Source organism: Silurus meridionalis, chromosome 12 (assembly GCF_014805685.1).
Source record: "Silurus meridionalis isolate SWU-2019-XX chromosome 12, ASM1480568v1, whole genome shotgun sequence".
NCBI classification, from domain to species: domain Eukaryota; kingdom Metazoa; phylum Chordata; class Actinopteri; order Siluriformes; family Siluridae; genus Silurus; species Silurus meridionalis.
In genome coordinates, this window is record NC_060895.1 from 16,570,610 (window position 1) to 16,583,704 (window position 13,095).

General features: G+C 34.4%; 1 protein-coding gene across 2 annotated transcripts in view; it reads left to right on the plus strand.

Annotated features, from left to right (window-relative positions):
• Window positions 1–13,095, plus strand: part of dhrs13a.3 (dehydrogenase/reductase (SDR family) member 13a, duplicate 3) — a 47,219-nt gene that overhangs the window by 17,340 nt on the left and 16,784 nt on the right. Inside the window, exon 5 of one of the 2 annotated variants that reach the window (XR_006927435.1) lies at window positions 8,505–8,652. Coding sequence is in view for 1 of the 2 variants with exons in the window: in XM_046862191.1 (XP_046718147.1) it covers window positions 8,505–8,602 (98 nt within the window). In the remaining variant the exon portion in view is untranslated. Of the gene's footprint in view, window positions 1–8,504; window positions 10,126–13,095 lie in introns of those variants that run through there. The other variant, XM_046862191.1, reaches the window with a different exon arrangement.

Sequence of the window (13,095 nt, forward strand, 5' to 3'; positions counted from 1 at the left end):
GATTCATAATTGTCCATGGTCTAATGGTTTTTCTGCTTGATCCATGACCTTGAGCTGAAGATTGTCCAAGAGGACACATGAACCTTCAGCACATCAGAAATCAACACAGCAATTAATGGCACATTAGGTGCATGCAGGCTGTGCGTGGAGTCACCACAACCCCCTTTTTTTTTTTTCCTGATCCTATAAAAAAACAGGCAGAAACAATGTGCACTGAAATATAGAGAGATTTCATCTGGAAGAGACTGAAAAGTATTTTTTGATGTTGTTTAAAATAGTCTTTGCTTTTGGTTTATTATTTCAGCATAATGATTCTCATTCATTAAACTGGTTTGTAATAATTTTAACAAGTCATTTACATTCTTGGATATCAAAAGCGCCAAATTATGTTAGTTTATGAGAGTTTAAATACACACTTTGCATTACACTTATTTTGGAATGCATGTAGATAATAACTGAAATGAATACCTTGATCGTTTAGAAGTGTAATATCATGAAGAAATATTGGTCATATAAAGCTATGAAAAGTATTTAAAAACGACTGTAGGAAGTCCGTGGGTTTTTCGATCAGTAAAAATAGAATTTAAACTTATTTCAATAGCTCATTAAACTATTTGTATACCTTCCTTGAAGAGAGAGTGGCTTCGATAGCAAAGACCTTGCAATGTAATAATTAAAATAGAACTGAAAGCATACATCAAGTTGGCTTGATTAAAGGTGTTACCTTTTTTAGAGACTCAGTAATTAGTTAATTTTCATTTTTAAGCGGTCAGTACTTTTTATTATGGGGCATCATGGCATCATGTCTACTGTCAATGTTCTATGTTTGACCTCTATACTGTGCATGGTGTATTGCTGGAAAAATATGAAAAGATTTTTTAAATACTGTAAAAGATAACATAACAAAAGAAATCACACACACACACAACCACGACGTGCAGTTAAATGCTTTTAACGACTGGCCTGTGATATAAAAATCAAATAAAGAAAAAAAAAAAGAGAATTATTGAGTAAAGTAAAAAAAAAATACAATAAAACTTAATAATAAAATTCAAAAGAATTGAATTTATATTCAACACACACACACTCATATATATATATATATATATATATATATATATATATATATATATATATATATATATATATATATATATAAAATAGAGAGAGAGAGAGAGAGAGAGAGATGCACAAAATGTTCAGACTGTCTCAGCAATACAATTAATTGCTATACAATAGGGTTGGCCATGATGGCATATAGTATTTAGATGAAATGATATTTATGTATAATAAAATTAAAAGTAAATGTGGTATGTGTGTGTGTGTGAGTGTGTGTGTGTGGAAAAAAAAGGGGAATAGGATTAAATAGGTTGTCTAGTATTGACTAAGTAGAAAGTGAGGTTTGTTATAGTGGATGCAGGAGAGATAAAGGAGGTGTATGAGCCGAAAGTAATGAAATAGTAATGAAGAAGAAATGAGTGGGGTAGGTAGTTAATAGATTTTTGTGTTAGTTACTACAGAGGGCAGATATTACAGTGTCTTTTAAAGACTTTAAATAGTCCATGAAATATGATGTCTTTTGGCTGTGTAGCAAAACAGCTGGCAAAGTTGGATAATTTATGGGATGAGACTTGAATTACCTAGTAACACAACACCAGGCAGTTGGAGTTAATTAATATTTAAAATAATTCTATTACAACATGGTATATATATATCAACCCAAGCACTAGATACTCTTAGGCGAGAAGTTTCAAGTCTTTTTAACTGCAAAGCAAATTCCATGGAGCCCTTTGGCACAGATTTACTTTATGAACTTAATCCCAGGAAAACGATTAATATGTTAGGCTTCTGATTTCAATTTGTTCATTAATATTTTAGCATTTTATTACTGCAATACGTTAAATTTCAGGTGGATTTTTTTTTAAGGCAACTTGTTTGACTTAAGTCATAAAAATAAAGAATAAATTCATTATAATTAACTAGGCAAATTGGCTGTTAAACATAAGAATGTAATAATAAATCTAGAATTTTTGAAGATGGTGTGTTTGATTATTATAACTTAAAAAAAAAGGAAAGAAATCACACATACCTGGGTATGTTTCATAGACAATGAAATAGGGACTTTGGAAAACAATGTTCTAAGTAGTTAAACAAATACAAATGTAAATAATGTTATTTGTTTTAAACTTCAGAGATGGACTGGCAGTTTATCGCTGACATTTTTTATGGGAAAGATTTGCTCATTTTTATACTTTTCCCAGGTCCAGGTTTCCATACATAATTTCTGCTGAAATGTAGAGCTTTACTTTAAACATGATGTATTTCCAAGACCACATTATTTTGAAGTCTAAGATCCTGCAATACTTCAGTTTACATTTTATTTTATTGAATGGCTTCACAATTAATGTGCAAATTGATGATGCGTTTGATTTAAAGTGCGCTGATCTGCCATTTGAAATGGGTTGCTTTATTTTTCGACAGGATGGAAGGAATAACAGACACAACCACACTTTTATTAGAATGAGTAGGAAACTAAAATTCTGAACCCTTTTCAGGTGGAGAAAATCCCCCAAATAGCCCATTTTTATCTGTAAGAAATGGCTTGAGTGGAGTTGGATTGACTCAAAAATATATTTTAAGTAATAAGGTGTCATTTTAACAAATAACAGACTGGTCTGTTTGTTGGGAAAAGGGTTCTTGTTCTGTCTGAACTGGTAAAGCTTTTAAGAAAGTAAACATCCAAAACCAAAAAAAAAAGAGATGAGGCTGAGTAGCTATTTTAAGGCCCTTTGAACCAAGAGGTCAATTACTGTTGTTTTGGGATCTTGTTGAATAACGGACAGCAAATACTGTTGTTATTGCTGATTGAAAAGCTACAAAGACTCTCATAAACGTTGGAGAAAAAAGAATGAAATACGAAATGAGATACGAAAATCGCATCTTTATTCGAACAAGCCTGTGATATACTGAAGTGTAACAAACTTTAGCTATACATTTCTGCCTGACCTTGAAGTCTTACTGAACTTAATGGATCTATAGTTGTGTGAGATAGAAAGTAAATAAAATAATAAAATATGATAAAATAAAATTCATCTGGTCCTTATCAGATCTTTAAAATTTGATAAATACAACATCAGGCCACCAACACCACATGACAAATTGCATGCCATTTATTTATTTTTGTAAATATCAAGACAAAATGGACTGGAGCATTCAGGTGTGTGTTAGGACAATGCCAAAGAGAATTATCAGCATTGATCTCATAGAAGCAGATGTTCTGCCCATCAATCTACGAATGGTTATAAGGCAATTTCCAAACAATTTAAAGCTCATTATTATTCACAAGTGGAAAACATTCAAGACAGTTGCCAATCTTTAAAGGAGTGTGAATGTGCAATGCTTAGAATAAATGTAAAAAACTTTAACTCAGATTTTACAGGCATGTTAGCATGTTAAATTATATAGTTCATGACAGTACAATTAGAAAGAGACTGAACAAATTTGGTTAGTTGTGAAGGGTTGCCAGGAAATTATTTATTTTTTTAAATAAAAAGAACATGATGGCAAGGCTTAGATTTGCAAAGTTGCATCTGAACTGACCATAAGACTTCTGGAACAATGTCCTTTAGAAAACTGAGAACAAAGTGGAGTTGTTTGGCCACAATGAACAGCACAAAAACTGAGCACAGCATATCAGCACAAACACCTAATAATTGTCAGGCATAGTGGTTGAGGGAGGGGGGATATGGGCTCTTTTTGCATTTATTAGATTAAAATTATTATATATTTACAACTACCTTTGTTACCTGGACTAATAATGTTACTGCTAGATAGTTAAAAATGCCCTCATGTATCTTGTAATATTATCTCTGATTATCAGCAAGTGCTGGAGTCGAGTTAATTAACCCTGCATTTGATATTCGTCACTCACAAAGTCTGAAAGTACATGGATATGATTGAGTTATGTTTTAGTTGAGTAAGATTGTATTCATTTGAGAGAAAGTGCTGTCTGAACCTGCTTACATGACATACACATTTTAACCATAACAACTTGTATGTTTATAGCCAAGCAGTGTAGTTATTTCTACCCACCATTTTTGGGTAAGGGGGGAAAAAAGCAAGCAAATTAATAAAATACTAACTCGGTGTCACTAGACATATTGCTGAGTTTCAACATTGCTTTAATTTGGGATATTTTATTTAAATGTCTTTTATTCCGTCTGTCCATTCATTCATTCATTCATTCATTCATTCATTCATTCATCCTTCCATCAACCCATCCATTGGAGTGCAGTTTTTCCAGTGTAGTATATGACTGTGTATGATAGATTATGAAATGTACAGTTTTTATAAATGTTGTAAATTAGTTTCATGAATTTTGGGGCATTTAAAAATTAGTATAAAAAATACTTTCTGTACAAAATACACATGGATGTGTTTATCCTCATTTCTTTTATATAATAGTTCTACTGCCCTTTCCTTTGTGTTTGGCTTCCAGCCACAAACTGAATTATATTGCTAATCATATAGAGGCTATTTTTTCCATCTACCGTTTTCCTCATGGCAAAAAAAACGATCTTATATTTCAATTACAAAGCACAGAAGACAAGCAAATAATCATTTTCATCTTAACAGCTAGCATTTAATATAAAGTTTTTTTTCCAGGTGCCAGCTAGTGTTTGTTTACTCAGACACCATTCATGCGAGTGTTCCCAGGAAACCACTGAACATTTCTGGCATGTTATTTTCAAGAGTGTGGTTAACACCAGTTTGAGGTGAATTCTACAGAATGGCTCTCAGTAATGATCTAAAATTCTAGCCGGTCTCTTTTCTTCCACTACATGTGACGCTCGAATCTCTCTACGGATTTCAGGCCTCGCTATAATCTCTGCTTTTCTCCTTTCCAACACGCAGACGTGCGCTTAAATAAAGGAGACGAGACTCTTGCTTTCTCGGCATGGTTAAAGACATTGTGATTTATTTGTACTTTAATTTAGATGTCCTCTGTTGTTTGCAGCTTGCAGAAGGTTACCTGCTGACAGTAATTTCGGTGGTTTGTGTGGAATCTGGTGGCTAATAGCGCTCTCGTTTACTCTGTGTTTATTTCCTACTTCCTCCTGTCGTATTGAGGCTAAACAGCGGTTTCTATTTACCCTGCCAATTTCGCTTGATGCTGCATGGTGTATTGAAATGAACTGGGCTGTTTTCTAATACCGTTGAAAGGCAGGGGCCGGAAGTGGCAGAGATAGATTGTAACAGGCAATTACAGCGGTCCAGCCTCTGATTAGAGAGCTGCCCGCTCGTCCAGTCAACCTGACTGCCGCCTCTTATCATGATGAGGCTGAGATTGGCCCGGACATTGTTTGATTGCTTTTAGACATATTTACTAAAACAAGCTCCTCTGCCAGTTTTACAGCCTCCTGCCTTACAACCTGCAAGACAAATTACATTATCTTTTTTCCCCCTATGTGTCCATGTTTGTTTGTTTTTTTCCTTTTCCTTAAAAAAATAAATCCTTCCTCCAGAAAATTAGTTAACGTACTTGTGTGCAGTATTCATAAGGCTGCATACAACTTCATACTGCACAAAATGCTATAACTACACCTTTGTTTAATTGGGTTTGTTAGCATGAAGCATTGACTATTTCTGAATTATTTTACAATGTCTATGCAACTGATTTTGTTGCTGTAGATTTAATTATTGTATACTATTCACACAAAGATAAAAAGAAATTCTGGGTCAGAGGAGATGTATGTAACTCTGCCATATTATCATCCTTATTAACCTCATTAGCTTTTATTTTTATTTTTTTAATGGACAACTATGTCCATATTTATCTGGATAGATCTAAAAGCTTCTTTTTTTTTTTTTTTTTTTTTTTTGAACCATACTCCATAAATGTAAATGTAAGGTTATATAAAGTGGTGTTAACAACACTATCAACCTGGAAAGCAAATGAAAACTACGGTACAGAATAATCCACCATCTATTTTTGTGTTAAAAAGGTCACAAGTTTGCATAACATCACTAAAAATACATCATATTTGTATGCTGTTTTCTTAGTCCACAATACAACGTAAAAACAGCTTGTTTAAATTTATCCACTTAGGAGAATGTGTTTGGTTTGCATTATAGCTGTGCCATCTCACTGTTGATAGATGGCAAAACAGAAAAATTTAAATAATCATCTATATTAATAAAGACATAGTCACCCCGACCGAAAAAAAGGGCCATGACCCCTATAACCTTTTGTCTACAAATGTCTTTGTCCTTTGAGTCAGATTTTTTAACTTTGTCAAAATTTTAAAAAGCTAATTTTATGGCCACCGCTTGTTAGAAAAGCAATGCCACTTGTCATAAAGGGCTTATGTAGGTCTTTCTATAGGTACCTGCTAGTACTTTGAACACCATTATTGTTCTTAGTTGAGTGACCTAATATGTGACCTTGCAAACATGAATAAACAGTCATAGTGGACTGTTGTGGTGCTCAGAAAACTTTAATCAGGATCTCTCATACTGTCTGAATGCCAATAATACAGTGTGCTTTAGCACTTAGATTGTTGCAGTCATACCATTTGAGACTTATTTTTTGCGATGAGCTCTCCTTTATAAACTTGTACGCTTGAGGCTAAATCAGTTGAGAACGGTTGAAAGCGTAAAGAGCACAAAGGCAGTTCGTGTTGGAGACTGAGTTACAAAATCGAGGGCAAATGACTTTGAAATGGGAAATGTAATTTTGCTGTTGTTGCTTTTTAGCCTCCTTTATCACATATTTGCTATACCCACAGTAGTTGTGCTGGTGGATATTATCTCATAGATATCATCCACATAAAACAATACCTGACTGCAAGCAAGCCGCGGATTGCTCAAGCATGTCCATAATGAGAAGTCATATAGCTTATGACACGGAGACTTTTTTTCCCGAGTGAATGAAAGTGCAAACATGGTCATCACCATTAAGGAACATAGAGACAGATGATGTATCAACTGTGGACTGTTGTTCAAAGCCCACTGTCCACTCCTGGTGATAGTGCACCATGGTCAGCATGAATCAAATAGAGCTGTGCCTTGGAGTGCTGGTCTATTAACTACAATATCCATTCAAACCCCACTAAGGCACTGTGCAGGACCGAGAAATAAACCCACCATAACCTTTATGACATTCTCAATATGTTTATAGACTTTGAGCAAAGTATTCAGTGTGTACTGCATGTCTTTTTCTGATTTGATACTCTGTTTAGACGTTAGTAGATACAAATAGCGACTTAGGAATTATGCAAAAACTTGGATATTAAATATGCAATTTACTGTACATTTATTTTCTTTGTTTGAAATTTTAAAAAAAATTCTAAAACCTTCTGTTTATTTCTAATAAAAAATATTTTTTTTTACAATTGGTATCCAAGATTATTAGTAAAGTCTCAGACGATTAGGCCCAAAAATTAAGAACTATTAAGTGAATGGATTAGTAGGTGCATTAGCAATTCCCAACTATATTGTGCTAATTAATTGTACTGAATTCATGACTGATTATATAATTTTAGGATATTCTTAAATGATTAATTTGACAATTTGGTTTTTGACAACCAATGAAATAAAGGTAAATAATGTACAATGTAAGTAGTTACAACCCTCCCCACACACACACACACACACACACACACACACACACACAGCAGAATGTCCTTAAATTCGATTAATGTGGAATACCAGTTATAAAGTTATGCAATGTTCAAAAAAAGCTCAATTATAAATATGTGAACCAGGAGTTCCATATCAACACTTTTCTGAGTGTAGAAGTAATCATTTGATTCACAAGATTGACCACATGGGGCTGAGATGTTACTTGTGACTAGACCTGCCAATCCAAGGCTGTGAATTGAAATAGTTTCCTGTGTTTTCTGAGTTAGAACTATTTTTCTGCAGTAAAAAAACTAACTCAAGACAATTTGTAGACAAAGGGGACTTAATCTCAAACAGATACCAAGCAGGTCTAGATGATGTCTTTCTGCCCTCTTTATCATACATAAATCCATAGACTCCCACAATTGGCTGGTCTTGCTGCGATTAACAGCGGAGACATTATGCCATTCCTCCTACCGTTAGAGGACGGTCAATTTTCTTTCTTCTGGTCACGGGTGGTTGTGGCAACATGGATAAAAGGCACAAAGGCACACTCTTAGGATAATAATTTCTGGTGCGCCAATTGCATTTTATAGTGCTTGATCTATTTCTTATGACAAAGATACATTTTAGGATCAGGGTCATACAAACTGGGGAAAAAGGAGTTGTGTTTGCAGGTGGATGTGGAGGTGGTGGTGTGAATATTATAAAAGGGGTTTAGGTAAAAAAGGTAGAGAATAATTTGAATGGGTTAGAAAAGCATGCACTAATCTTGAAATAATGGCAAGTTTCTTTTTCCCACTTGTGGCATTATAAGTTTTTGCGGGTTTGTTCAAGAGACTGATTTCTGCTATGTTCTCTATGTGATATTGCTCTGTCAGATTGGAGAGCATGTGACAGCTGGGGTCTGGAAGATGACGATTGGGATGATTGTGAGACAAGATGGCAAAAAGTCAGTCGAGAGATGGCGAGAGTCTAGATGAGGGTGGCTGCAGCAGTGTTGGGAGACTGAGCAATTGGTCACTAAAGGTAAAGAAGAGATCACTGTGAAATAGGAGGGTGTTACAATTCTGTCTGAAGAATGAAGCAGAAGAAAGGTTGAGTACTTATAGAGAGTTACAAAATGACCAGTTATGTATAATTAGTGTGATTATTCTTCCATAGCCTCTATCATGGAGGTTACCATGGTGAAAAATGATTAGAAGGTAGGCAGGTTAAAGAATGGGATGTTTGTATTGTAAGATGCTTCTTGGTTTTAACATTTGCTTAGCAAACAGTCATAAACATTGTCCATCATGCAATGTACAATTTAACAAAATATTATCAAACATTTTTTCTGGCTATCATGCAAAATTTTCCACTGGGTTGTGCAAGATCATTAAGTATATCATGAAATTCATTGTTGTTTTTTTTTTTTTTTTTTAAATTCTGAAGAAAAATCTCCTAAAATCTCCATAATGATGCCTTCATGGTTTTGCACCATGAACCATACAATAATTTTTTCACAATTTAATACTAACCTCTGTATCTACAAATGTATTTAAATGTTCATGGCAAATTTATTAATCAATCCTGGAATTAGAGTTAAAATGGGACAATTAAGCAGAGAGTCTGCAGTGGCCCTTAAATAAATGTCAAATGAAAAACATTGAATCTTTTTCAAGGCATCTAAATGGATGGGTTGAAGGTAACACTGATGGCCCACTTGAGAGAGAATGAGCCTGCTCTTTTAAAAGATAATAGAAATAGCACATCGATTCGGGCATAGGACTGTTTGCTGCAGTGATTGCTTAGTCTCAAGAAACAGAATCAAAACAGTTTTGGGTCGTTTGAACCACATCTAATTACATTTCTACCAACTAACCTGTCGTCAGTAGATAATGTCAGACTCTCCAGGAGTTAACTTACTGAATATTTATCTTTACTTTACTGAGCCTCAACGATAAAAAACACAATCATATGTACATAAAGCTGTAACTGAAGATGAATACATTATTCTGAATTAATGTCAAACAGAAACAAATACAAAGAGGAGTACTGTATTTTAATGTAAGTATGAATGATCAGATATGAAGCTGCTGAGACAAAATAAACATTGATTACTATGATTTATTCACTACTTATCTGCATAGTCAAGGTGGTTGGAATCAGTCTACTTTTTTTGCTTTGCAAAATATTGTAAGCAGTAACCAACAAAAATGATAAATGTTCAAGTTGAATACAAAAAAATGCACACTGCTAATTAAGACTAATTATGAACCCAGCTGAGCTTTCACACACTGTTCTGACAGATCTGGCATTTCGACCTCTTATTGATTACTTTTGTAGTATTTCTAGGAGCATAAACACCACCTTCCAGTCTGGGTTCAAATCCAAATACAGTTCCAGGTCCAGATATTTGGACCACAAAACTAGAGAATATAGTTGTTTTCATCTATAACGAAAATGCACCACATGTACAGTACCTTGCATGCACACATTGGAAGGATCAAAGTGAAGAGCAGGCCAGCTGAATTGGTCCAGGAAAGCTAAGCAGGTTTCCTGGTTTGAATAATCTGCATGAAAAAAGCCTGCTGTGAAAGCCGTGCTTTGACAGAGAAGCCCACCTGAATGACATTTACAAATTACCCCGCCAAAAGTGCTCCATCCCCTGACCCCTGTGCCTGTGTTCTGCACCCGGTGAGATTTGCCAGCATTTTGTCATATAATTATAGTAAATCCCCTGAAAATACCCAACCCCCACCCGCTCATCTTATCCCCCCCACCACCACCCAAACACACACACACACACACACACACACACACACACACACACACACACACATTTGTGCACTCTCCCACTTCCGCTCAGATTCACACGCACACAAAGCCGCACTGAATAGTAATGTCTGGGTGCTGTCCACACAGGCGCTCCACTTGAAAAGCTTGGGGGATTCAAAACCCCAGAAAATAAAATAAGCAGTGGGAGGAGGGAGAGAGAGAGCAGGACAGAAGAAGGAGTGAGACTATCTTTTTCTGTTAATCATTCATATGCTAATAAAACCATAAAAGAAGGCAAAATTGATGATTTTGCTTTTGTGTTACTATTTCGTAGATTCAGGCCCATTAGATCGATAACTTATATTGAACTATGTGTCAGAAAGCAGAGACCTGAAAAATCTAATGTGTGTTACTTAAATTTTCTCTATGTATATACACATTTTTCTTTTACCTAGTTCTCTTTGTGTGCATTCCTAGCCTATTTAACAGGTAGCATTTCTTCCTGAGTGTGTGTGTGTCTGTGTGTATGAGAGACAGTGAGTGAAAGAGTTAGTGTATTAAAAGTGCATCCGATTTCAAGTAAAACAGAAATTAAAAGGATGATGTAATTGAACAACTTTAAAGTGCTGTGTCTGTTTTATGTCCTTCCCTGGAATGGACGTAATTCAAGTGTTGTTATCCATCCAAGCATGGCTGTGCTGAAGGTCAGCTGTCTGCTGTGATGTACATGCAGAAAATGTAAAGTGAGTTTTTCCTGCTCTGTTCCCTCTCCCTGCTCCGCTGTCTCTGTCCCACGCTAAACATTCGCATGAAATTCGTGACGTTCGTGAACACTGACGTGATGGATACATGCCGCTGGATTTGTCAGAAATTTCTATTTCGAATAGTAGCGTTTGTGTTCAGAAATCGCTTTAGGAAAAAAAAGCTTTTTTTTGTCTTTAGTTTGCCTACACTTGATTGTAATTAAGATATACAATGATAGTCAAGATATTCAAATGTACTGGAGTACAAAAAAAAAAAAAAAGCTCTTATTACAATATATGGCTCAGTTAGGCCAACATTAATTTCACTCTATAACCTTCGATTAGCCTCTGTGTAAGGCTGTTACTCCACATTAATCATTCCAATGGCCTATCTTTTTGACCACTGGGCTTTTGTACAGTAACAAGCTCTCCCTGTAGCCAGTGGCTTAGTTTTCATCTGCTCTTAGAGAGCCTAAAACAAAATAATGAGAATACATTGCGAGTGCAGCTTTTGGATCTTTAATATGCAGGGCGAGTCATTGGCATTTATGAGTGCAATGTATCACTGTACCTCTCTGGCCCTTTAAGTCCATTGAATGGCACTCAGAATGAGGTTACTGCGTGCACAAGGTAAACAAGATCAGCCTGAGAGACAGAAGCATTTAGACTAGAGAAATCTGGGGGACAGAAGAACAAAACTATTTCTTCTTCATTAGATACCAGTCAAATTCAAAGTGGATGGGACGGCGCATGAGGTCGGACTGTCGGCTGGGCTTTGCCACCATAAATTTAGCACTCTATCTACAACCCCAGCCCCAAAACACACACGCACACACACACACACACTCAAACACTTAAACTCTTCTTCAAAATATGCATACACATTGTTATGGCTTAATCCACAGTTCAAAATAGAATGAAGTATTCATTAGATATTCAACTAGAGATGTGCAGAGTTAATAGTAAAAGTGGCTGAATTTATTTCTTAAGTAAAAACAAAATTGCTCTTCATTGTAAAGCACCAAAGTATTACTGTAGCTTTAATTTATTTAAAGCATAATATGCACAATAATGAATAAAAAAAATAAAAAAATAAATCTACCTCCTTTTTATCACATTGACTGGGTATTAATCATTATATATATATATATATATATATATATATATATATATATATATATATATATATATATATATATATAATTTTTTTTTTATACTTTTAACAAAAGACTAAAGGAATATGTGAAGATTTTAGCTAACTAATAAGAGCCTTATTCCTTAATTAGCTAGCATGGAAATAACAAACTAAAAGTAAATTAGCAAATATCAGTGTGTCAGGTGAGCTAATACTGAACCTCGCCATGAAGATCAATCTGGACTGTAATCAGTATAAACAGTATAAACTATTATAAACTGCTACAATATTTTAGGGCTGCAAATGGCATCAGCAGTTTTGCATTCAATGCCCAGTTAATAACATTTATCACTGATGGAAATATGATGAATTAACTTTTGGTGTCACCCACATGACTACTAGATTTCTACATTTCTAATAACATCTAATATTAATCCAATAATAATTCTTAGAATAAAAAAAATAAATCTAAATATGTACTAACACTCTCTCTCTCTCTCTCTCTCTCTCTACATATATATATATATATATATATATATATATATATATATATATATATATATATATATATATATATATATATATATATATATATATGTGTGTGTGTGTGTGTGTGTGTGTGTATATATATATATGTATATATATATATATATATATATATATATATATATATATATATAAAATGATTATGCTATGCAAATAAAATGTAATTGTGCCGTGTATAAGATCCTTGTAGTGTCAGTTAAAATTGAAATCATAGAAAGATAGGGGATAAAGCAATATAATTTCAGATTTTTTAAGGCCAACAATCAACCTTATCTTAAAAAAACATGT